Consider the following 26467-nt stretch of genomic DNA (forward strand, 5'->3'; position numbering starts at 1 on the left):
ATAACTGAATCACTTTGCTGTACACCTGAAACTAACAAAATGCTGTAAATCAACTATACTTCAATTACATAATTAATTATTCATTTATTTTAAAAAAGACTAAGGAGAACATGGTCATGCCACCAAATATTTCAAGGGTTTTGTGCAAGAGACTAGTCCTATGTAGGCAGTGCCATAAAAAAGAAGCAGGTGCACTTGTTACAATAAAATGAAGCATTTTTGTAGCAGTGCCCAGGAAAGGACTGTGTTTGTTAAATGGACAGCTTGGGTGGATCATTACTGCTCCTGTTTAATGTAAGGAGAACACTGGGGAACTGATGCAAAGAGAGAGGAAAAATAAGTGAAAGTGCTTTGAAAAGCTTAAAATGCTACATAAGCTTGAGACATTTTTTACTACTTGCCAGAACTAGCATTTCAGTAGCAAAACTTCCAAGGGCCAGAGATAAAATTTATCTTTGACCTGGATGCTTGCCTGAACCTTGTATATAGTATCAAGGACTCCTTTGTCTGTTTGTCAGGAAGATGAGTAATTATGTTGATAGTTTATCAGATTTCCAATTCCAAAGCTAGAAATCCCCCTGGCAACTTTTGAAGGGATTTTTTTTTTTCTTTTCTTCATTTCCTCTTATTTTTGTTTTTGAGTCAATGAAACATTCATGTGGTTTAAAGCTCAAAGAGTAAAGAAGGGTGTACTATGAAAAATCTCCTTCTGCCAATTTGTGTCCTCTAGCCGTTCAGTTCCACTCCTAAGAGCCAACTAATGTTACCCAGCATCTTTCTTGTTTTTTAGACACTCTTACTCTTCATGTAATTTTCTCCATGTGAGAATCTGGGAAGCAAGGAGAGAGTCTTCCTCTCCGTCCTCCTCCTTGCTCCTCTCAGATTCTCAGGAAGGGATCTGAAAGTCACTGACTCTCTGGCCATGTGACATCCCATAGGATGCTCACTGTTACACAGGACCCAGGGGAGGCCAATCCCAAGAGGTTTCGGAACAAGTTTTCCTCGAAACCGCAAACATTTGCCAATGCCTTATTTCACCATTCTGCACTCCACTGGCCAGGCAGTTAAACCTCTTGCCAAAGACTCTGCAAAGAACAAGAGATAACATCCTGCGTGGGTGAATATGTTTATTTCTCCTCTGACCAACTTTCCTGACGAGGTCACACAATTGCATCTTTGTTCCTGTCCAGAGGGCTGGACGGTTGGTGCTATGAGAACGTTATTGCTGCAATCACCAGGGTTCAGTTTATAGTGGAGAGTAACTCATGCTTATTCCCATACTGGCCTGTACACATGCTCTTCATTTGTCTATATGTGTGTTATGTCTCCAATGATAAGCTAGTCAAAGGCAGGTTCCTAATACCTAAACCCTTTGTATCCTCAGATCCCCAAATACAAGGATCTCACCTCTTATTTTTTCATATTGCTTAGCAACTGAGAAATGGACTTTTCTTCCTTCTAAGTATCTCTTGCGTATGTGTCTGGGTAGCTCCCATGGGGATATGGTGGGAGCATGAGATATTGTTCTTATCCTCATGAAGTGACACATTTTTCTAGAGAGGCAAGAATTACACGTATGAAACAGGGACAGTACTTACTAAGGTACAAAATTAAGATGGGCTTGAGGGGCACATGGTTGAAACATGATTGATCATCTCAGTTTTTTCTAGAGATTAGTTAAGTTTTATCCATTTCTTTAATCTTGATTCTTAAGACTGTAGTTTATAGATTTATTAACAGAAACAAGTCTGTGCTTCCTCTTCTTCTTGGAAATTTTCTGTATTCTGTTGGGCAGGGCCATCCTCATCCTTCAGACCTCCTCCAACTGGAGTAGCTACATCCACACAGGACATTCTAGACAGGGCTTCCTTAAGAGGAGACAAGGCCATTCTTCCAACCCTGTTACACTTGTGCTCCTTGGGGTTATATGATTCTCGCACATTTTCAGGTAGATGGGCAGCTCTAATGTGTAATACCACAGGGCCCAGGAGCCAACAGACCCTTGACAGGCCTCCCATGAGCTTTGACAGTCGGGGGCCAGGGAAAAGATGAGGGACCCTGATGAGGGCAGAGGCAGTAAAGGCCTGTGGGATTTCCCAAGGTTAAACTGGGAACTGGAGGTGACAATGGCTTTGTGTTACATACTTGATTTTTTGCATGGATTCTCCTAAATACAGAATTTCTCTCCATTTCTGGCAGTAAAAGAACTGTGCTGATTGATTGCTTTTTAAGTTCCCTGTTGGGGTGAAAGAAGATAAAAAGTAGGAGTAAGTCTGACTCATGTCTGTAGATTTTTATTATAACAAGCGTCATTTATTTTTAAAACAGCAAAATCTGGCTTTAGCCTTGAAACAAACAAGTCTACCCAAGATTATCCATGTTAAAAAATAAATCTGAAGGGCTTCCCTGGCGGCGCAGTGGTTAAGAATCCACCTGCCAATGCAGAGGACACGGGTTCAAGCCCTGGTCCGGGAAGATCCAGCATGCTGCGGAGCAACTAAGCCCATGCGCCACAACTACTGAGCCCGCGTGCCATAACTACTGAAGCCCACGCACCTAGAGCCTGTGCTCCACGACAAGAGAAGCCTATCGCAATGAGAAGCCCACACACCGCAACAAAGAGTAGCCCCTGCTCGCCGCAACTAGAGAAAAAGCCTGTGCGCAGCAACAAAGACCCAATGCAGCCAAATTAATTAATTAGTTAAAAAAAAAGTCAATACCACCAAATTTTGAAAACCTGCTGCTGCCTTTTCTCTAATCTCTGCCAAGGGACCAGATTTCTCAGGTAGGTGAGTTAAAGCATCCTGGCATCCCTTTCCCTGGAAGGTTGAAGATGCAAGTGTATATGCTGTATACTAGATGTTCTCAGAGCATGGTCTGGGGACCCCTGGAGTCTCTGAAATCCTTTTTGGGATTTCTGTGAGGGCAAAATTATTTTCATAATAACACTGAGATGTTATTTGCCTTTCTTACTTTTCTTGCCTCCCAAGGGTATGGTGGAGTTTTCCAGAGGCTACATGACATGTGATGATGTTATCACTGTGACAGAAACTGGAAGGTGTACTTGTGTATTTCTGTGTTTTAAAATTTCTCCATTTTAATTTATAATATGATAATTGTCAGTGGATATAACCCACTATTTAGGAGTGCAAAAGTTTCCTAAAATCAAAATTTTTAAGAACCATGATATAGACCAGGAGTCCCCAGCCCCCAGGACGCGGACTGGTACCGGTCTGTGTCCTGTTCAGAACCGGGTCGCACAGCAGGAGGTGAGCGGCGGGCTAGCGAGCAAAGCGTCATCTGCCGCTCCCCATCCCTCACATTGCCGCCTGAACCATCCCTCCCGCCGCCCCACTGCCCCGGTCCGTGGAAAAATTGCCTTCCACAAGACTGGTCCCTGGTGCCAAAAAGGTTGGGGACTGCTGATATAGACCATCATTCTCAGTCACCATGCTAGAACACTAGCAAACACCATAATGTTATTCTTTTTGATGAGAGTTTGGAAACACCCAAGTATTCTAGATGAAGACTTCTTAAGGAGATTTAGGAAGCATTCTATCTGTCTAGGTACATAATATTCAGATTACCTCAAGAGCTCTAAATAATTGTGCCAGGGGCTTGTGTCCTCCCCTAACATATGGGTATAGGTGCCCCAAATCCTTTTACTGGATATGCTAATTTGCAAAAAAAAAAAGAGAAGGAAACATTTTTATCTGTGATTTGTCTGTCCTTTGACAATCATCTGAAATGGGATCATAATTCATGCATACAGCCTTCACCTTGAAAGGCAGTGCGTGCTATTTTTGGAATTCTTGAACCCTGAATGAACTGAAACCAAGAATCCATAGCCTACCAGGAATATAGGGCAATCAAGCAAGTTTTTCTGGTTTGGGAGTTTGTGTGTGTGTCTGTGTGCCTGTGTGTGCTCACGTGCGCACAAGAAATGAGGTCAATTTGGTCGCCAGGCCATTTGTTAGATATTTCTGAATCCCATTCTTCAAACACAGTCAGCACAGAGGTTGGTTCTCACATGTTGGTCCAGCGCCCATTTAGTCAGGAACTTGAGATTCCATAAGGCCACTGCCCCCTAAGCAATGGAAGGTACCTTTTTGTTTTTTTAATAAATTTATTTATTTATTTTTATTTATTTATTTTTAGCTGCGTTGGGTCTTTGTTGCTGCGTGCAGGCTTTCTCTACCTGCAGCAAAAGGGGGCTACTCTTCCGTTGCAGTGCGCGGGCTTCTCATTGCGGTAACTTCTCTTTCTGTGGAGCGCAGGCTCTGGGCGCGCGGGCTTCAGTAGTTGTGGCACGCGGGATCAGTAGTTGTGACACACGGGCTTAGTTGCTCCGCGGCATGTGGGATCTTCCCGGACCAGGGCTCGAACCCGTGTCCCCTGCATTGGCAGGCGAATTCTTAACCACTGCGCCACCAGGGAAGTCCTGGACCTTTTTTTTATACGAGCCCTCCTGAAGCTGGGCATGGAGGACGTGTGCCCATAAATATAATAGTTACAAGCCTAGATTCTTCCTTTGTCTCCCTCACACACATGGACTACAACAGAGTTGGAGATATATATCCTCAAACGAAAGTAACCAAACTACCAAATACAAGCATTTGTTTTGGATTCGACTGAACACAGATTAGACGAACATCTGTTATATGCAAGGCACTAAAGAAGGCGGCATGAGGAAGGCAAGACAGACACTGTTCCTGTCCTCAAGGGTGGCAACAACTAATCACCTGTCATTTTCCAGTTACTGCATCCCAGTATCCTCTGTCATCTATCAGAGTTAACTCACAGAGATAAGGACAGAAGGGTGACCTCCATTTCTCTCTTTTATTCTTATTAGGCTGAATTCACGAGGGACCTCCTGGGGCCATCTCTGGCCCCCTGCCCTGAAGGAAGAAATAATTTTCACAGAAAATTCATGCCTTAGAAACAGAAAGATGTTGTCTATTATAAAGAATCTTTAGCAAAATAAAATGAACGACACTCAATATGTTCCATTTTAATCAACACATCTTTATAATCATGGATGTTAAACCATTTTGTTTTTAGGAGAAATGAGTGGTAAGACAATGGCAAGAGCTAGAATTCTAGCAACAGTTAGGAAGGCAAAACTGAGTCATCTTTTTCATGCTAAGAGGAAGTGATGAGAAGACACTAGTATCAGAAACTGGCTTGGTGAGGATGCTTTCTCTCTGAGAGTCTGGAAGGTGATGAGCTCCGACCACTCACTGCCTCATTGTCTTGCCCACTGGTTCCTTTCTGGGCAAGGAAGAGAGTTGCATCTCCTGCAGAGTTTTGTAGGCATCTGACAGCAGTCCACGGAAGACAGCTGTTCTGGGGCCCAGAATGGGCAGTCTGTAGCGAACGCTCTCTGGAGGACAGTGTAAGAAGGAAGGACAAGGGCTCCTTAGAGTCTATTATTTAAATCTACTCAAAATAACCAATGTCACCAAAGACTTCTTTAACCTTATAAAACAGCTTCAAAATTCACATGAGAATCCCTTTTACTAGAACCATCTTAGCCCCCACCAACTTAAGCTTTTACAAATCTTGTCAAAGAGGCCAGAAAGGAGTGCTTAGAAACATAACTCAAATATTCGGAGACATTGCCAATTAAATTATAAATGAAGATAAAGTGTGACTGGAGTTGTAACATGGGTCAAAGGGAAAAGAGGACTCAATTCTCAGAAGACTTTTCAGGGACACGTATGTGGTTCTGCTCTTCAAACAAACATGATCTTATGAAAGGCTACAGTAGTGGAAAAGTACTTGTATTTCAAAAGGAACCTTCATTTTATGAAATAATTTATTTTAGGGCTCCTTAAAATCCTTACCATCCTGACCTCTTCTTTGAATATGAGTTTATATACAAAAAGTTGGTTAATATTCAACTCTTCAAGAATACTCATTGTGAAGGAGAGTAAATCAGTGCATAAAATAGCATCTTCCCATTGGAAATCACTGAATGACTAAGGGAACTGGAGTCCTGAATTCTCTGGAAGAAGGTCTTTAGTCCAGCTGAATGAGAGCTAAGAGATGTCACAAGATCACAAACCTAGGACCCAGTTCAGTGTCATTGCTGTTATGAAGAGGAAACAGGTCCAGGGTCATGATGGACTGAGGACCAGAACCCAGATCTCCTTAATCCTAACCTTCTGTGCCATATCTCAGCACTGGGCCAGGTGGTAGACCTAAGTCAGGTGGTTAGCAGCTCTACCAGTGTTTATGGACAAGAGCCTGTGAGTGTCATGGAACTCTGGACTCAAGGCCAAAGTCAAGATAAACAAATCCAGAAGAAACCCCATCACTTAATAGAGATAGGCTCTTTCCATTTACTTAGTTCTCACTAATAATTATTGAGGACATATCAAGTTTAGCTGAATCCAGAAAAATACTAGAGATTACTGTCATGACCAACAGAATGAGACAGTCACTGGCAGTGATGTTCGCTGGGATGAGTCAGCCATTTGGTATTTGCAGCATGTCCACAGGCTACGCAGCACAGGGACGTGTCTAAACTGTATAAACCAGTGGGGCTGGGGCAGTGTCAGCAGGTTTTCTGGGTCAGTCAAAGGTGAAGGCTGCTTGTACTGAGTGTCTGGCTCTTGGGGGTGGGGGAGGGCAAAATGTTTCTCTGGTTTTAAAGGTGGGAACACAGAGACCCGAATAGTTTCAACAATACGGCCAAACCTGTCTAGCAAGACTAGGATCTGAATGCTGGTCTCTTTGCTCCTAGGATTTTTCTTTGACCTCAGAGAGCACATACAAGAGCAAAGCTCAGCTCAGAAGGGTTGCGACTGGAATCAACTGCAGATCTACCAAGCTTCAGCTCCATAGCACTCTCTCTGAAGTCCCACCTCCAACACTGCTGTCCTTGGATGAACTCTATGGGCAAGAACGAGGTCTGTCCAGAACATAATGTGCTGATCTATGTACACTGAGTCTAGTTCTTATACTGGTAATTGAAATACACTCCCAGGGTTAATAAATTGATGAAAGGCATCTTATCACACTGTCCTGTAGAATCAGAAAATAAACATTCCTGCTGAGGGAAGGGCATGTAATTGTGTGTGAGTGTGTGTGCACGTGTATGTGTGTTTTATCCTTTGTGAGGCAGACCTGAAAAAATTCAGGTTTAAGGGAAACTCAGAATGAATGTATGGCTGGTACGGAGAACCCTGAAACCAACTGCACATGCCTGTCACCCAGTGTTCCCTAGGCTTCAAGAGAATGAAGTGGTTGCAGGCAGATGGGGGCAGCTTTCATTGGCAGGATGCTCTTAGCTCTTGGATCTTCAGTCCACTTTGGCTAAATGAAAGTCACGAGCGAGGCCAATATTTTTGGATACATAAGAAGGGATTGGGACCAGCAGTCTTTCACTCCGCTAGAGTGCTTATCTCCTAACCTCAGCTGTCGCCTGAGTCTCTGGTCCTCCCTTTTGACATCCCTTCAAGATATCCCTTCTACCCTCAAATTTCCTTTCTTGGTGTCCTCTCAGTTCAGTTCTGGCTCAAGCTCCTCTGCAACCTCCCAGGATAGAACTTAGACTTTCCCATCAGTACACAGTGAACTTGATTTTCCTTACTGTGTGTATCAAATAAGAGAAAAACTGAAAGTGGCTTCAGTTAATCTGGGAGCAAATGAGAAGATGGACAAAGTTACTAAAGTGACAGCCTATACTGCATCAAATCCTTGAATCATATCACTCCAAAGAATGACCCACCCCCTCTTTGCCAGCCCAGTGTTGGCTTTTCTAAAAGATAAGACTTAGGTCAATGCTGAAGCTGGAGATAGAGTCGCGCTGTCCTTTTTTTCCATACCAGCACATGAACATAAGAATAGCACTGGGCAGCTGCCAGGAGAAGGCAGGTGTTCTAGGGAGCCTGTGGAAGGGAAGGCTCAGGGCTTGGCGAGGCCATGCCATGGGTGTGGGGACACATTTCCCTTCCCACCTTAATTGCTACTATCAAGACTGCCTGAGAAGGGAATTATCTACTTTGTGCCCCATCCCTACGGACATTCTTCAGCAAGTGGATTATGGGGCTCTTTAGAAAGAATGGGGCAGAGCCCTGTGGCGTGGAGAGGACCTGGGAAGGAACACGCCATGGATAAATGCAAGTGAGGCCTGAAGAGGGGACAGGCAAGGCTGGAGTGAAGGGAGGGCTGTGGACCAGTTGAAACAGGTCAAGAAGCAGTACGTGAAAGAGAAGGGATGGAGAATGGGAATTTGTTCAGAAAATTTAGAAATTATCTTAGGTATTACTCTGGGGGTGGTATGTCTCCCACTACAAGTACTCCAAAAGAAAGCAAACCTGTTGGGATGTCATCATGAGGACGTTTGGGTACAGTCTGGGCTTTTGGTGGATGAAGACTCATCATTCTGACTGGAAGAAGCAAGAATACACATTAGTGATTTGGCTAGGGTTTGGTGGAAAGGAATGTGTCATTGTACATTTTAAAACACAGGTGGTCTCTCAACCCCAGCACCTGTTAACCTGGTGCTCAGACCACTTGGGAGCAGTGTGAGATGACTGGCCAAAGACCACCACTTCCGAAGCTCTTTTTACTTTGGTAGTATTTTCATGGATTTTGATAAAACCTTCATTTAAAAAAATGTTTTGGGCTTCCCTGGTGGCGCAGTGGTTGAGAATCTGCCTGCCAATGCAGGGGACACGGGTTTGAGCCCTGGTGTGGGAAGATCCCACATGCCGCGGAGCAACTAGGCCCGTGAGCCACAATTACTGAGCCTGCGCGTCTGGAGCCTGTGCTCTGCAACAAGAGAGGCCGCGATAGTGAGAGGCCAGCGCACCGCGATGAAGAGTGGCCCCTGCTCGCCGCAACTAGAGAAAGCCCTCGCACAGAAACGAAGACCCAACACAGCCATAAATAAATAAATAAATAAAAATTAAAGAAAAAAATGTTTTATTCCACTGTCAGATAATATATGGTCTGAAAGTAGAAGGGATTAAGGAGAGAATCCTCCAGTTCTCAGAAAAAAAAGTAACAACACTTCCAGATCAGTGCAAAACTGAGAATATTTTGTTTAGAACCTTCCCATTCTCGAGAAAAATGTCTTGATCACTCCCTATTTCTCCTGGTGGCTGAGACTGTGGAAGTGACCCTCAACCAAAAGGTATATAAGCTCAAACCATTTCTACATTATTTTAAATTGTTTTATTTCTAAAGACTGACAAATCTGTAAACTTGTATGGGCAATCTACGTCTCTACATTCATTTCCTGGTATCTACTTCCACAGAGATTTTCCAGGATTATTTTTACTTTGCTACCAAAAATATGGTCAGTCCAGTCAGTTAATTTTATTAAATTGCCATTGGAGGACTCACTGGGACTAAGAAAAAGAAAAATCCCTTCTATTACCCATTTTGGGCAAACAAGAAGGTGGTATTTGTACGACTGAATAGTTTAAGATCTGCCTACACTATAATTCAACAAATATATATCTATCTGCTCATACCTACTTCCTCTCTCTTTTCCTCCCTCCCTCCCTTTTTTCCTTCATTCCTTCCAGTCAACAAACATCATTTAATTCTTACAATGGCTATAATTAAAGTCACTTTAAAAAATTATTTCAGTAAGGACAATTCCAATCTGCTTACATATGTAGTGAGACTTAAAAACTGTGAGGACAGATTTTATAAGCTGCACACAGAACGAGGACCTGACTTTAGAGTCAGACTAACTAAATCTCAAACAGAAGTAGGATGTTGTCCTTCACTACACTGAAAAAAAAAAAAAACCAATCTAATGATACTTCTGTCTGGGATTGACATGATTTTAGGATTGGTTCAACCTTCGGTCTTAGCTTTAAAGGAATAAGAGCTTGTTTTAAAAAAACACACACAATTAATGACTCAGGATTTGAGGCTTTCTTTAAAGTACCAAACTTGCAAGATAAATAAATTGGAACAAAACATTTCAAAAGTCTCTTTCACAGAAGAGTACCTTTGGCTCAGAAATTACAGTTTTCCATTTAAAGTCTGTAAGGAATACTTTTTAGAATGACTTTTATTGTGATCCAATATAAGAGCACTTAAAAAGTATAGAGTCGGGGGTGGTAAATGTCACTAGCGCTGGAGTCTGTACTGCTCAAATACACATTTCTTCCACGGCCCGGTCTGCTTGGGCCAGGACATGGATTTGGTGCATCTGAGTCTATATTTTAGTTTGTACAAATGGCTCTGAGCTCATACAGGGAAATATAACAACTCCTGCTGTCATCTAAGGTTACAAAAAGACCTATTTATTTTCCCACGTTACTGCTCTCTGTAGAGGAAACAAATTAAAGATTGTCATTAGATCACATATAACTTTTTTTGTTTAGTCATATGGAAGGGTGACTGTATGTTTACATTTCAACCATCTACCGCAAGGCAAGTCCACCAATCTTGGTGCCTTATCTGGGGTGACTCCATGTTTTGAGTTTTTTAATAAAGTGAAAACTTAGTCCTTCTTCCCGGTCTGGTAGTTAAATGCAGAAAAAACCCTGAAATCCAACTAAGTCAACTTTGACTGGATTTTATTTTTGATATACTTGATCTTGATAAGAAAGCAGCAAATGACAACAAACTGATAACAGTAATTTTAGTCACTATAAAGTAACAGAGGCTGTCTTAGACTCAAGAAAATTTATGTGCAATCTCCCATACTTTATGAATTAGATATGTCATCCACATGGAGAATTTGTATTTAGTTCTGCCTAAGTTATCGAAGAAATCTCCTGTCCTCTGCCTTGTACTATTCTTATGAAGGTAGAAAGGAAGATTATAGTTTCTACAGTAGTTTCCATAGCTGTTCAGGCAAAGAGGTTAAAAACAACTTTTTTTGTCTAACTATGTACTATAACCAGAAAATGAAACCACTAAAGAAGCTCATCCCTAAAGCATTCCCTAAGCATTTTACTTATTATATTTCTCAATCCATGATCGATATAACCAGATAAAAAGCTGTGTCCTAATTTAAATCTTTGATTTACCTATGACTCATAGTATTTGCTCTGGATAGTTGCTAAAGGATAGTTTCAGATCATCTGGGATTATCATAGTTCTTGGTTGCATCAATGGAAGAAATTCCCATGTAGAACAATGCCCCAAACTGCATTCTAATTTAAAGAAATAACGTACTGCCTTAGCAAACTCAAGTTGTATTTAATATGAGTTATTAATACATCATTTTCTGGGCTTCCCTGGTGGCGCAGTGGTTGAAAATCTGCCTGCCAATGCAGGGGACATGGGTTTGAGCCCTGGTCTGGGAAGATCCCACATGCCGCGGAGCAACTAGGCCCGTGAGCCACAACTACTGAGCTTGCGCGTCTGGAGCCTGTGCTCCGCAACAAGAGAGGCCACGATAGTGAGAGGCCCGTGCACCGCGATGAAGAGTGGCCCCCGCTTGCCACAACTAGAGAGAGCCCTCGCACAGAAACGAAGACCCAACACAGCCAAAAATAAATAAATTAATTAAAAAAAAAAACAACATCATTTTCTGCTTTCTCCTTTCTCTTGTTAAATTTATTCCTAAGTATTTTAATTTTTTGATGATTTTATAAATGGAATTGTTTTCTTAATTTCAGTTTTGGATTGTCCACTGCGAATATCTAGGAATAAAATTATTTTCTGTATACTGATCTTGTGTCTTGTGACTCTGCTGTACTCATTTATTAGCTCTAGTAGATTTTTTATGGTACCCTTAGGACTTTCTATATATAAAATCACATCATCTGCAAATACAGTTTTATGTTTTCCTTTCTAATCAGGATACCTTTAATTTCTTTTTCTTGCCTTAACTGTCCTGACTAGAAGGTACAGTACAATGGTGAACAGCAGTGGCAAGAGCACACATCCTGGTCTTGTCCCTGATCTTAGGGGAAAATATCCAGTCTTTCCTCACTAAGTCCGATGTTAGCTGTGGGTTTTTTGTAGACACCCTATATCAAGCTGAGGAAGTCCCTTCTATTTTTAGGAGTCTTTTTATGCTTTCCCAGTATCTCCGCTCAACCCCCTGCAGAGAATGGAGGGGTCTCAGTGACAACAGCAGACAGACAGCCCCTCCCCTCCCCAGTCCCCGCCCCAGAAGGAAGGGGAGCTGCTACTGCACATAGTGAGACAAGGCTATTTCACGCTCATTTTCTATCACTTCCCACCAGGGTGTGTGAGCCCCGGTTCCGACAATGGTAGGGAAGGGCCCTTGGGCACTTTTGTGTTTGAGGCCCTTCCTTTGGGCATCTGCAGGAATGGTAAAACCACGGTGTGTGCTTCCACTTGGGGCAGGTTTGGGCAAGAGCAAAGGTCAGAAAAGAGGTCTTGAGAAAGAGAACAGTTGTCAAGGTCCCAAGTGAGCCAGCTGGCCAGGGCCCGCTTAGGCCTGGGGTCAGGGCACATTCTAAATGTGGACACAGTGATTCCAGGAATGAGACCAGGAGAAATCCCAATCCCAGCTTCTCAGATCCCAGTCAATGCTAATATTGAACACCATGATCCTAATTATGCAGGACATGAACAGAGATCGGGACATCCAGGTACAGCTTTGCTGGTAGCTTCAGTTACATTTCCAAATCCCACATGACAACCCAGAAAACTGCTTGCTGGCTGGAAGCAGTTTTGCCATGAACTCATCAAAGGAGCCTCTCTCGTGTCTCCTGTTTGTCTTCCACTCCTTGTCCTTCCTCTTTCTGCACATCCAGCCCCACCTTCCTCCCCGAGTCAAAGGAGAATCACAGGCTACTAGAATTGGAGAGACCCTTCCCAAACCCTAACCTAACCGTTTAGCTAAATTAACCTTCCACCCAGCCTGGTGCTCGCTCTGAAGGCCCCTAACCCTACCCCCTAAACTGACCCAAGTCCTAGCTCCAACACGTACAGCATCCCCCAAAACACGCCTCTTTCTTCAGCAGCTCTGATGGCAGAGCTACGTCCTTGGGGCGCCCACATCCCTTTGATAGCCTTTCATTTCCTAAAACTCCCCCCACCCACCATCCCCCCCACCAGTTACAAACGACCCCTATAGCCAGGAAGAACCAGAGAATCTCTCCCCAGCTCCACCACCACTGCGGTCGTGGCTGAATTTATGACAAACCCCAAGATGAAGCTGCTTGTTTCATGGGTGTGATGCTGGAGTGTTGTGTTGGAGACATGGTAAGGGGGAGAAGAGGCTCCATAACCTCCGGCACCTCTGTAAGGTGCAGTTACCCAAGGAGCCCAAAGCAGCGTGGCTCATCTCGTCTCTTCCCCTCTGGCCCAAGCTGCCTTGGTTCATTTATCATTCGGTTTGTTGCAAATGGGGAGATTTATCATATCGTGTCAGGAGACGGTGTTCCCAGGACCAGCGGCTGCTCATCTGCAGCCCTTCCTGCAAGGCCGCGTCATGGTCTCTCTGCTGGGCTTTGGTGGGGAAGGGGTAGGGCTGTGCCCTGGGGATGCTCACGCCCATGTCTGCCATCTTCCTCGACTACCATTTTCATTTCTCGACACGTGGAGCACAGCTGCTTGTTTCTGATCAGCGTGGGGTCTCTCTGGTTCCCCCCGGCCTGTGCGGAGAGAGAGAGACAGAGAGAGGTGAGGAAACGGTGGGGAATCTGGGGCAGCAAAGAAGTGGGTATGGGGTGGAGGGGTGAGAGAAGTAACCGTTATTTCTTCCATGAAACAGAGATGGACACCTCGGTCTCAGCCCCATCCCAGTGGATATGAAACCCAGGCTTGTCTGTGGCTGGTAAATTCAGAGAGGGTTTAGGCAGGAGGGGTTGAGCCACAGACTAAACGGTGACCTCGGGCCCCTGCGTACAGTGGAACAGGAATAAGACAGCTGGCAGCGGGGGTCGGGCTGGGGGCTGAAATCCAGCTAGGTCCCTCTTTCCAACCCGAGCACCCAGTCTGAGGGGCTGCGCTCTCTCGTGGGTGACACACCTCCTACATTTCATACAAAAGCTCCACCATCTGGACTAGTTGAAGACCTCTGACGGCCTGAGAAAAATGAATAGGAGACTTCTGCAAACCTCCTTTCTCTGGTCCCTCTGAAATCCTACCCTCTTTTCTCACGCCTTCACTTTGGCCTGACATCAGCTCTCAAGCCTGCACTGCCCAGCACCACGTGGCCCTTCTGCACCTCCCCGGAGCCGCCGATCAAGCCCTAGGCAGAACTGGAGCTGGTGTGTGCGTCCTGAGCCCCCTCCCTCCCCTAGAGGAGGGAGGCAAAGAAACCACCAGTGCAGGGAGAGTGGGGCACCCCTCCTGCTCACTGGAACCCCTGCTTTCTTTCTGACTCCACTTCTGCCAAAGGGTGGAAGAGTGGGCTTCGGGGCATTTCCACCTGAAACACAGGCTTCTCATTCGCATGACTGATGAAAGCTTGGTTAGGGAGCAAATGGCAGCTTGAGGTTAACATTCTGTCTGGGGATTCTCTTACCCTTCCCCATTCACACTGACACCAGAGTCGTGAGATAGGTTCTTAGAAAGCATAGAATTCAGGGGAGAGGATGGCCACAGGGACAAGCAGACAGTCACCAGGAACTGAAGGCTCCTCTTCCATGTGGTCGAGTTGGCGACCTATCACTGCAGGTGTGCACGCCTGTGCCCTGACCTGCTCCTGGGCTGCCCTGCGAGGTGTGTGGAACAGGAAGAGGAGGAATGTGTCTGTGCAGCGTGGCCAGTGAGTGCCTGGGCTGTGCTCCTAAGGTGACTTTTGCTGGATTGTCTCGTGAGAGACACGTGGCGCTTGCGTGCGGCATTATTGGGGATTGAGGACTGTAAACGATGTACCACGTTGGATTCTTTTGACAAGTATTTAAAATACATTTCATATTTACAGGCCATTTTCAAAGAATCAACTCAGTATCCCCACACTGTGGGCTGGCATGTGAAAGTATGAGTGGGAACGGCTAGATTTATCATTCAGCAACAAACCTTCATTGTGAGGCCACCACGTAGAGGGCGCTGTGATGGAGACACAAAGATGAATAAGAAGGTTTCTGGCCCAAAGGAAGACCAGGGAGGAATACAAACTTATGTATTTGTCCATTCGCTACGTACTGGGGACACCAAGATAAAGAAGACACAGCTTCTGACTGCAAGCTGCTCACCACCCAGCAGCCTGGGTACCAAGAAGTGTGCTGGTGTTGAAGGGCAGAAATATACTGAGGCCACAGGGGAGCGGAAGGGAGGCGCTGAGCTCATCTGGTGGGAGTGGGGCGTCAAGGAAAGGGTCTGAGGAGGGTTGAAAGAACAGGCAGTGCTCAGGTAGGTGTTGGAGGTGGTGAGCAAGGAGGGGGGCGGCATTCCAACCTAGGAACGCTGTGCTACAACAGGGAAGAAAGACCTGGCCAACCCGCTTCAGGTAAGTGAGGACAGCCTGGAACGGCCAGTTGTCTGTGGGAGGAGGGAGGAGGGAGGCTGGAGAGGACCCCCCCACACCCCACCCACCATCAAGCCCATCAAGCCCTCACTCCCACCCCCCGGGGCTGACTCCTTTACTCTTCTGGGCTGATTCAACCTCCTACCTTATCTTCCCTGTACCCTGGGGGTGGGATCTCCTGGGGCCCAGGCTTTTCCCTCTGTCCCTCACATCTTTCAGTTCTGAGACTAAGACACTGTTCTGAAACTGTGATTCAAGGCTGGATGCACAAGGTATCACTGAAGAAGCGAGGATGCTTCTGGGCCTTCAGCAAAGAGAGTGACTTCATCCCACGTGAGGAATCAGGAAGGGCTTCTGGAAGCGGCATCTTTGCTTGGTCTGAAAGGATGAGGAAGGCCTGGATGCTGGAGGTGGGGTGGGAGGGTTCTCAGGCAGGTTTGGTTTTAGTCGAGTTAGAAGCAGATGCTTGTCTTTCCTGCAGTTGATTCTGCCACCTTTTCCAGACTTCTGGTTTCTGCATAAGAATACACCAGACCCCACAGGGACTGGAATCACGGGGTTCATGGCAAACCAAGCAACAAACACGCATGGAGCACGGCAGGAGCTTGCTAGGTGAATGACAGCTGAGCCTGTGACTCCAGAGTCCGCCACCACGATGACTGTCATCCTTTGGAATCTGAGGGAAAATATGCCATATATATTGCCCTATCTGGCCTTGTTAACTCCTTACCCTTTATGATATAGCTTAGATGTTTCTTTCTCAGAAAATCTTTCTCCTGACCCCCTTACCTGGGTGCCCGCCTCTCGGGTTCCATCACAGATTTGGTATAACTCTTGTTGCAATTTGTACTGTTATTCTTTTTTTGTTTCATGTGTTTGTTTCCTCCGCCAGGCTGAGAGTTCTTTTTTTTAAAAAATTAATTAATTAATTAATTAATTAATTTATTTATTTTTGGCTGTGTTGGGTCTTCGTTTCTGTGCGAGGGCTTTCTCTAGTTGCGGCGAGCGGGGGCCACTCTTCATCGCGGTGCGCGGGCCTCTCACTATCGTGGCCTCTCTTGTTGCGGAGCACAGGCTCCAGACGCGCAGGCTCAGTAATTGTGGCTCACGGGCCTAGTTGCTCCGTGGCATGTGGGATCTTCCCAGACCAGGGCTCGAACCCGTGTCCCCTGCATTGGCAGGCAGATTCTCAACCACTGCGCCACCAGGGAAGCCCCAGGCTGAGAGTTCTTTAAGAGCAAGAACGTATCTCACACATCTTTGGATGTATAAGAAGCTGACTTCCAATTTTCTCACCACCGAGAACTCTTTTTATAATTTCTTTCCCCTTGACTCAAGTTTTGAAAGCTCGTGATCACCACGGGAACTACCCTGCATACTCCTAAGTCCTTCTCCTGTTTATGTTGATCAAACATGTATAACGACAAGTACAAGTTTCCAAGGGAAGTACTGATGAACACCACTGGCCCGAAATAGGACAGGAATCTAGAACCCGTCTCGGAATCGGCACACAGTAGGCATTCAACACATGTTGGCCGAATGAATGAATCAGTGTGAGCGTTTTAAGCTATCAGGTATAAACAGAGACATGACCAGCATACATGTATGTCCATGAATCCCTACAAGACACACATGTGTGAAGATCACTATTATAACAGCATTGTCCTCAGGGAAATATTACAGGACATTTGTGTGCAACAAATTCATCTGTACCGAATTCTTAGGAAACGCGGAGGCTGGAAGCAAATTGCTCGGCTCCAGACCTGGCGATGAGAGACTTGGCTGTGGTCAGTCACAGAAACGCCCCGGGCCTCCCACCCTCCTGGTGCTGCTGGTTTCTGCAGCCAATAGGCCAGAGGCCAACTCTAATCCTGCCCACGCTGTCTATGGAGAGAAGAAAAAGTCTTTGATGTGTGGCTTCAGTCACCTCTGCCAGGAAAGTGGCAGTGACTCCACCTGAGACTCGCCGTCAGCCAAAGCCTCAACCCTGAGAAGAGCCAGTGCATCCCTCGTCGCTTGGAGAGGCGGGCAAGGGCCCTGGGGCTGTCTGTGCAATGTGTTTGTTAGGCAGCCGTGATGGGCAATCCTGCCTGGCCGGTCTACAAAGCAGCCGACGCAGACAGTTTGGGATTCTGTGTTTCCCTGGGCCTCAGCTTCCTTCCTCAGCCCTGAAACCAAGGCCTTTTCCTTCCGCAGCACGTCCTTCTCACTCCCGGTTTCCCTCGGGCCCGCTCAGCACACTAGCAGGAATGGAGAGTGAACTGGCCGGTGGTTCTGAGCACAGGCCCCCAGCTGTTATCATCTGTACAGTCAGAGCCACCAAGAAAGGAGGCTTGGAAACGTTCATGGGGTTCTCGTTTCCCGAGCAGCTGTCCCCAGGAGAGCAGATGGCAGTGTGACAGGAGAGCCAGGCCAAGGCATGACGCAGAGCTCAGCTGGGCCCCAGAAGCCGAAGCCTGCTCTCCACACTTCACACCTGGAAACACCTTCATATCTGAGCTCAGTGTCTGCTCAGGTGCCTAAGCTCCGGCTCGTGGCCCAAGTCCTTGGCCTCCTGGAATCTTTGGGAAAGAAACAGAATTGTTTCTCCCTCTCCCTCTCCCTCCCTCTTCCTCTCCTCTGTCTCTCTCTCTCTCTCACACACACACCTGTCCACATAACAAAAACTGAAAAATGTAAGCACCAGATGGCAATTTTAAAAATAGCCATCACAAGCATGAGTCGAGGGGCACCAACAAATCTGCCTCTGATCTCGCCCAACGCCTCTGTTCCTTTCCTCCTGCCCTCTCCTGCCTTAACTGGGAGGCACCTCATCAGTCACCTACTTCAACTCTTTCATTGAACACGGTGAGGAAACTGGCCCAGAAAGGTTAAGAGATTTGTCCAATAGCACATACATTTAGTTTCCATCAGCCAGAAAGTTCTTTGGATAAAGGGTCAAAGAAAGACTACCTTTTCTCAGGAAGAGGGTGGACTCTTAGGGTCCATATCAGGACATAATGATTCCTGTATCCCTTAGGATCCAAAAAGTAGTGGTCAGAGAACTATTTTCAATATTCAAACAAAAAAACCCCTATCATAATTACACATTTTCCTGCTCTCTGACAATACCAACCATCTCAATTAAAGAACAAAGCTGAACATAGTTTTAAAAATACTCTTACTGTTCACTAGGAAAAATTTCCAACATACACAAAATGATCGACAGCCATGTACTTACCATCCAGATTTGTTAAACTTGGTTTTTATTTCATTATTTATATCATTATTTACATTTAGATCATTATTTCAGGTCAGTGGTATTCATCAGTACTTCCCTTTAAACGTTGTACTTGTTGTTGTATGTGTTTGATCAACAGGAGAAGGGATGAGGAGTATGTGAGGATGTTTCCCTGGTGGTCGTGAATTTTCAAAAACTGAGAGTCAATGAGAGAAAAATAATAGAGTTCTCAGTGGTGAGAAAACCGCAAGTCGCCTCCTATATGTGTTCCCAGCCACATCGCCACTGCACAGTGTTGTCACCCAGGGCTTTTTGTCACAGGTCTGCCAAAAGCAACATAAACAATGCTCTCCTCTTTCCCCTGACTCGTTAAGACTGGAACAACAAAGCCAGTCAAGGAGAGTAGCCGGGGCTGGGGGCAGGAATGGAGGGAGTGGGGGGCACTTTATTCTCCTCAAAGAATTGGTCACAGCCAACCCTGCAAGCAGGCAAAGAGGCTCCAGGGGCTCCCGCTGCAGTTCCCTGATCAGCCCCACGTGGGCTCTGCCTGTCCGTGAGCTCTAAGTCACCTCCCGACCTCAAGTATCCAATTATCATGGTTCACTTTCTTCTTTCACGGCATCCGGAGGAGTCCTGAGTCAAGGCCTGGAAAAGGCAGGTGAAAGCCCTGCCTAGTAAAGAAGCTGCTCCACAGGTGTTTAAATGGGGAAATGTTTAGGCCTCATTTCTCTGTCTTCATTTTCTGTTTTTCTTCTTTGGTAGCTCCGACTCTCCTCTTCTGTTTCCTTTTTGGTGTCTGTTGTCCCCTGACCTCTCTGTGTCTCTGGCTTCTGCTGTCTTGCTGTTTGTCTCCCTCTCCCTGTCTTTCTGTCTCTGAGCCTCTGTTTCTTCTCTGTCTCTCTGGCTATTCACTAAGGCATCCTGCTCCAGTCACAGAGAGACTCGCCCCTGCCCTGGGAGTGCTCCTGGGCAGGACAGAAAGGCCATTTGGAATGTGGATGTTCGAAGTTCTGCCTTTTGACCTGTGATGGTGAGGAGGAAGGGAGCCAGGTGGCAGGACCTTTGCACCTGTGCCCTGGGGCCAGGACCTCTAGTTGGCTGCGGGGCTACCACAGCTTCCAGACAGGTCCCTGATTTGGAAGAGTAGGAAGAGATAAGAGATAGTGCATTCCACTCCCACAAGGTACAACACAGTTTCTCTCTAGAAAGGAGCAGTGCACACATGCAGGCCTCATGCTCGCAGCTGACTCTGGGGTCTGGATTCAGATCTAAGGAGGTCTGTGTGGCAGGCAAGGATCTGATGTGAGGCAGCTGCCAGGTGCCCCAACGGAACAGGGATCCCAGGTCCCTATGAAGGGTGGCAGAATATGCCTCCTCCAAATCTGCCACTTTGGCCTCAGCATCATTTTGAGCTAAGACACTTGGAAAAAACAGCAGGTGCAAGAAGGGTGCTCTGACCCTCCTCCTTTTCTTCTGAAAATCAGGAGAAAAAACCCCAAATGGGAGATGTCCTAATACCAGGAGGAAAGCATCATTCTTATCTTCAAGGACAAGAAGTTGAAGCCAAGAGAATTCTGTACAAACAGACCTTTTCGAAATAATTCTTATCCTCCTTCAGCCTCCCCACAGTTTAGTTACTTTTCCACAATTGCCCCTCTTTTTTTAACCTACTATAAAAACATTCAGGTTTTGCCACTTTGGGTCTTCATTTCCTTATAAAGGGTCCTGTGTCACATAAAACTTCTAGTAAATAAATTTACATGCTTTTCTCCTGTTACTCTGTCTGTCAATTTAATCTCAGGCCCAGCCCCAAACCCTAAGACGGCAAAGGTACAGTAAACTTTTGTCTCCCCTACACCTGTTAGCCCTTCCAATCAGCAAGAGCGACTCTCTCTCTCTCTCTCTTTCTCTGGTGGAGGGTCAGCCCCCGACAGGGTGATGGTGAGGGTTAGGGGTTCATGAGGTACCGGAGTCTCCTGTCCCAGCAGGAGCGATGGACTTGCGACCTCCTGGGTCCGCCTAGAGACCAGTCCCCGCGGGCTCAGCCTATTGGCCAGGCCGCGGAAGCTGTTGCTCTTGGCTTCCATCTAGTGGCCGCATGTGAGTATTGCAGCCGTGAAATTCTAAGTTCTGCTGAAGGGGGTGCCTCTCGCTCGACCCGCTTTCCTCCCCCGCCTCAGAACCTTAGTGCCTAGGATGGCACGGTGTACTGAGACCCAGAACAGACCCGGAAGAGGAGGCGCTCGGTAGCAGGGGAGAGCCTGTCTCAGTAAGAAGTTCAGAGACGAGTGACTAGAAGGCTTCTTGCTGGCTCTGCAGCAACAGAGGGGTCAGCCCTGTCTCCGCTCAGGCCCCTCCATGCATTTCTTACCTACTCGCCCGTCCAGTCTAGGGTGTTAGGGGGATTCGTGCTTGACTCTCAAGCACAGCCCTGACCCCGCCACTTCTGTGCTTGTAAACCGGGAACGTTGGCACGTCCCCTCTGTGCCCGGGCGGGGTCCACCCCCCTCCTTAGGTCCCTCCCACTTCAGCCAGGGCTCCTGCCGGCCTGATTCCTTGATGTTCTGCCCGCACGCTCAGTCTCCCTGTCTCTGCTCCCCCGGCTGTTCCTCCGCTTGTGGAAAGAATATCTTCCAGATCCAGTGCAGATGCCGCTTCCTCTTGAATCACTCCCTCGCCCCGTCTCCGCTCGCCCCTCCCCCAGCCCGCAGGTGACCTTTCCTCCCACCTCCTCTCGCCAGTACTTTGCCCCTCTCTCTTATTCCGCGGTTGCGTACCTGGCCGTCCGCACACTCATTTGTGTGGGTGGCATCTGACTTATTCTGTATCTGCGTTCAGCCAAGCGACACGAGGGCTCTGTAAGCGTTTATCCCCTGACACGGGGGCTCGTCCCCACCGCGGCTCACACTTGGCTCTGGCTGCGAGTGGGCACTGTGCCAGGGGCTCTCGGAACGCCGCTTCGCGCGCTGCCTTCAGTGGCCCTGGCTGTGTGACCTGTGATCTTTCGGGTGGAGAAACTGCTCTCATCCCCGAGAGTCCTCTGTCTGCCTCCACCTGGGGCAGATGCTCGCTGCACAAGCACCCCTGATGTGGGTACCCCCCCCGCCCCCTGGAGCGCAGCGTCCCGAAGTGTCACTCGGCAGCCAGTCGTGGCAGGTTTCCGTGAGGTGAAGGGGAGATCACGAGCTCTTAACGCGAAATTCCATGGGTTTAGGGGGTTGTAGGTGGGAGACAGAGGGGTTCATGGTGGGTGGGGTAGGGGCTTAGAGACTGCAGAAAAGGGTTCGTTCTGGACACAGGCTAGAAGCAGTCTCTGAAGGTCTCAGGGAAGATCCCTCAATATGAATATTTGGGGGTTCCCTTTTTGATGATTCTAACCTGATTCTTAGTTCTAGTGGATGGAGCCCTAAGACACTCAAGACAGGGTGCAGGAGAGGGGTTCATTCACATCTTTCAACAAATCTCTGTTAAACACTGACGATGATCCCGACCCAGGGCTGTGTTAAGGAGATAGGAAATGGCTTTGTACCCAAATTTTCTGTCATTCTAGAACTAGCTATGGTGTTTTCTTCTTTTTTTTTAATTTTTATTTTGGCTGCACTGGGTCTTCGTCGTGGTGCGTGGGCTCCAGAGTGCGAGCTCAGTAGTTGCAGCGCGTGGGCTTAGTTGCCTGCAGCGGCATGTGGGATCTTAGTTCCCCGACCAGGGCTCGAACCCACGTCCCCTGCATTGGAAGGCAGATTCCCAACCACTGGACCACCAGGAAAGTCCCAGGTTGCTTTTCAATTAAAAAAAAGATTGAGTACCTTAGATAAGACATCTGGAGCTTGGAACAAAATTGGCAATTTCATATCCTTCTTGGATGAAACCAGAAAAGTGGCAGACGAATGAGGATATCTGAGGAATCAAAACAAGAGCAAGTTAGAACCGTAGTCCCCGGTTTGAAGAACCAGGCTCTTGGCTGTTTCAGAGAGAACCCTAGGGACACCCAAGGAGTTGCTCCCCACTCCGATCCCGGAGGGCCCAGGTCATTTTGGAGCTGCCACAAGATTTTCCCTCTTTAGTCACTCTGGCTTCTCTGTCCCTTTGGTTTTGAACTAACCAATGCCAGTTCTAGATTGTCAGAGACAGTGTGCAAACAAGGCAAGAAAATAATTGTTCAGAAAAGCAGATGGATATTTAACTGATATTTAACAAAAGCAGTCCTCTCCTGCCTGCCCTGCTTTCTCAGTTTCTGTCCCTGCACCCTGAAACAATCCATCCATTTCCTCCCATGAAACATCTCCTTCCAACTACACTTTTCCTCTGGAACATTCCTTCTTTCCAGGCAGAAGGTGAGGCAGAGATGCTGCAGAGATAACATCAGTTCTCTTCCCAGGGTGACCGGCCCTGCTGGCTGCTGTGGTTCATTTTATTACAGCGTAAGGAGCCAGGGTGTGCAGGGGGCCTGAGCATTGTAAACAGCCTGTGTGTACAGCCCTGTGCCTGCCCCGGCCTCCCTAGAAATGGAAACTCACTCGGAACGCTGGTAGTTCTGCCAACACCTCTCCTCTCTTATGAGGAAAGATTTCATTGTCCCTTGTTCATTTATAACAGAGGCATGCGCAGGGAGTTTGGTGTTCATGAGGCATTGATTGTTTTATTTCTCCCACCATTTTCCTGGGCCCTGGGAGAGCGGGGAGGCAGGTCTGACCCAGCTCCTTCACTGCCTTTGTCTTTGGTATGTGAACAGCTGGCCTTGGACTTGACATCCAAATGCTGACCAGGAGAGACCAGAGGCCACTTTAGAACTGCTTCAGCACACAATAATCTCAAACAAACAGGACCCGGTGTGACCTGAGGGCTTTCGAGACTGATGATGGGTGTGGCTTCAGCACAGTCAGGCCAACCTGAGAGAGACCTCCTTCGTCTGTAGGCAGTGATCTTCAGACCCAGGTCTCACCTCCTCCAAGCCTGTAGGTGTGTTTCCAGAGCTCACAATTAGGGGTGCTCTGAGCACATTTCGCTAAATGTTCCTTTCTCTTTTTCAGATTGTTCTGTGTTGGAATTGCTTGTCCAAAGCTAGGTAATACTTAAAGCACATTCAGAACTTTCTAACCAAGTTCTCAAAAAAGGGCTTGCCAAAAATAAACAGCTTGGAACTCAGAGCTTTGGCCACATGAAGACTTTCCATTCCTATCTTGTCCTTCTGAAAGCTCAGGGCACCTCACAGGTGCTGTCCAGTCGTTTTAGAATTCTTGCGAGGTAGATAAGCGCCATGTCTCTTAACAAGAGTTGAGATTGCTGCCCAAATCCTCTCAGTACAGACATGAGTAGAGCTTCAGCAGACCATGTGAGGTAATTTCTCCTTGCAACTAGCTCAAGCATGGCTGGCTGCAGGAAAAACTACTCTTTCCCTTCTCAGCTGGCCGTCCCCTCTGAAACTCGGGGACCTGGCTATGAAAGCGAGCAAGTTCTGAGGGTGATCAGTTGTGCTCTGGGCCTGCGTTTTTCAAGCCCCCCACGCTGAGTCTCCTCCCCACCTCCTACCAGAGGTTTGTACAATCAAGGAGAAAGGGAGCAGGGGGTGAGAGAGCCATGCATAGGGATGCTTTGTTCCTGGCTGCAGGGGCAAGTCTAAGGGGCTGGGGTGGGATGGGATAGTGGGATGTTACCCTATTTCGATGTCAGACACGAGCCATTTCGCATGAAAATCCAGATTTCTACTATTGCTGGAAAACCCAGCAGATCTGCCCACTGGGGTCACATACCTGCAGGCAGTCCCAATCCTGAAGGGAGGTGATCTCCCCTTCGCTACGGTTCCCTTTGGCCAGCTCTATTCATTTATGCCGACCATCTGACTACCACTGTTATGTGAGTCTGTACCCTGCCCCCAATTAAAAGGTGCTAAATTGTCATTACTCATGGTGATCCTTGAACTGCTAACAACTCTTAATAAGAACTATGTTACCTGTGTTTTTATTTAGTAAAATAAGCCTTTGGGTTTATTCAATCTCTGATTGCCTGCTTTATACTTAGACATTAGCTAGAGTTTAGATATATTCAAAGTTATGGGGGAAAAAAAAAAAACCAACCCAGAATCGAACAACAAACACTTCATAGGTGCTCTGAAAATACACAAAACTGTTTAGCTGCTTACTGAGAATGTGGTGTTTTAAACTGCAGCAGACAAGGCAAAGGTACATGTTATTGAAGTGGGGATGTGGAGGGGATATCCCTCATGGAGAGTCATTTATCCATGGGCAGGAGGGTACGTGACAGTTACCAACAGGAGGAAAGACTGTTTTCAGAGAGCATAATCTTTCTAGCTTTCACACTCACCCTTCCTTTCATCCCCCCTTGGGGTGTATCACTACACCTGGGGATCAAAAAGGGGGGAGGAATGAGGAAACCCAGTTATTTCAAGTGGCAGCTCCCTACACATGAATTTCCCCAATTTTGAAAAATAGAAACGTTTTCCATAGCAGTTGGTTTGAAAGGGCAGGACTGGTGAGATTGGAGGAGATTGTCTCAAAGTTTAAATATAGGAAGTTGCTACTCTGTAAAGACAGGAATTTATGGTTCTAGACTTTTGATGGTTAAAATTTTAAAACTTCAGACTAAAGCAGGGAGAAAAGATGATGAAGAGGACAGAAGTCTTTTGAAAGGCAGTGTCCATGGGCAAAATTCTCTTGCATTGTTAAGTGGTGGTGGTACAGAGGGAGGTTAATTGAGGTCTTATCTCCTCCAGCCAGGCCAATTCTCAGGGCTCACTTTTGTCTTAGAAACCCTGGCCCTTTCTGGGTTTTGAGCACCTGACTAATGTCTCTCAACTGATCAGCTGTGCCCCTCAGATGATTGCCCCTAACCCTTAAGAAATCATCTTCCATGAGACCTTGCTTGAAACCTTTGCCCTCAGTGGCTGAGCTATTACCTTTTCGGGAGGCTGAGCACTAATGGCTGGCCTCACTAAACCACGGAATCTTGTCAAATCTTGGAACAGACACCTGGAAGGAAATGGAAAGAGATCATTTTGCAGGGTTTATTGCACTTGGCTATTTCCGTCATTAGGATGATCAAAGTAAGCTAATAGCAGCTACACAGCAGTCAACACTTTACAAAGCATTTTTCTGTTTCATATTTGACCCTGTTGACTCTCCCATTAAGTAGCCAAGAGGAAATAGTGTTATCTCCATTTTACAGATGAAGAAATCAAAGCTTAGGCAGTGTGATTTGCTGAGTCACACAGCTAGTGAGTGGATTTAGGTTTTCTGACTGTTGTGTCCACTACATCTTGTGTTCTACTGTATCCCTTTGCTTCTTCATTACTCCCATCTGTTCATGCATCTGCTTGTATTTCCATGACCTCAGCTGAACATTAGCAGCCACCTATTCAACGTGTCTGGCTGTTTTCAGTCATGGGGCCCTCCACCCTCATCCCTTCTAGGAGGCAGAGGAAAGAACTGCACTTTGAAGCTATAGACAATTGGATATTAATCTTGGTTAATCCACTTCCCAACTGTGTGGCCTTGGAAAAATCACAACCTCTCTGCGCTTCAGTTTTGTCTTCCGTGAAAGGAGGACGATATCATCACTTTACAGGTCAATGCACAAGACAGAAAGCTTCATGAGGGGAGGGATTTTTGTCTGTTCTGTTCACCGCTGTATCACTAGCACCTAAAACAGTGCTTGATACTTGTAGATATTTAGTGAATATGTGTCCACTGGATGCACGGATGCATGGGAAGTCCCTAGCTGAGGGCCTGAGTTCATAATAGGAGCTCCATCAAAGTAGCCGTTATAATCTCTCTTCTCCCAGCCCAGCCTCTCTCCCTTGCCCTTCGGACGCCACGTCCCAGTCTCCCCGTTGAGGATCGGCTTTCCTGGCTCAGAGC

At 46.7% G+C, this 26467-nt stretch overlaps 1 protein-coding gene across 1 annotated transcript; it reads right to left on the reverse strand.

Moving 5' to 3' along the window:
• Positions 1-5237: 5237 nt before the first annotated feature.
• C3H1orf105 (chromosome 3 C1orf105 homolog) lies at positions 5238-25898 on the reverse strand. The gene is given in 8 exon segments (XM_061183786.1): positions 5238-5383; positions 8325-8392; positions 11027-11087; positions 13478-13553; positions 22400-22490; positions 25507-25534; positions 25537-25579; positions 25878-25898. Coding segments are annotated over 8 exon segments (534 nt in total).
• Positions 25899-26467: the final 569 nt, after the last annotated feature.

Source organism: Eubalaena glacialis, chromosome 3, assembly GCF_028564815.1.
Source record: "Eubalaena glacialis isolate mEubGla1 chromosome 3, mEubGla1.1.hap2.+ XY, whole genome shotgun sequence".
Taxonomy (NCBI): Eukaryota; Metazoa; Chordata; class Mammalia; order Artiodactyla; family Balaenidae; genus Eubalaena; species Eubalaena glacialis.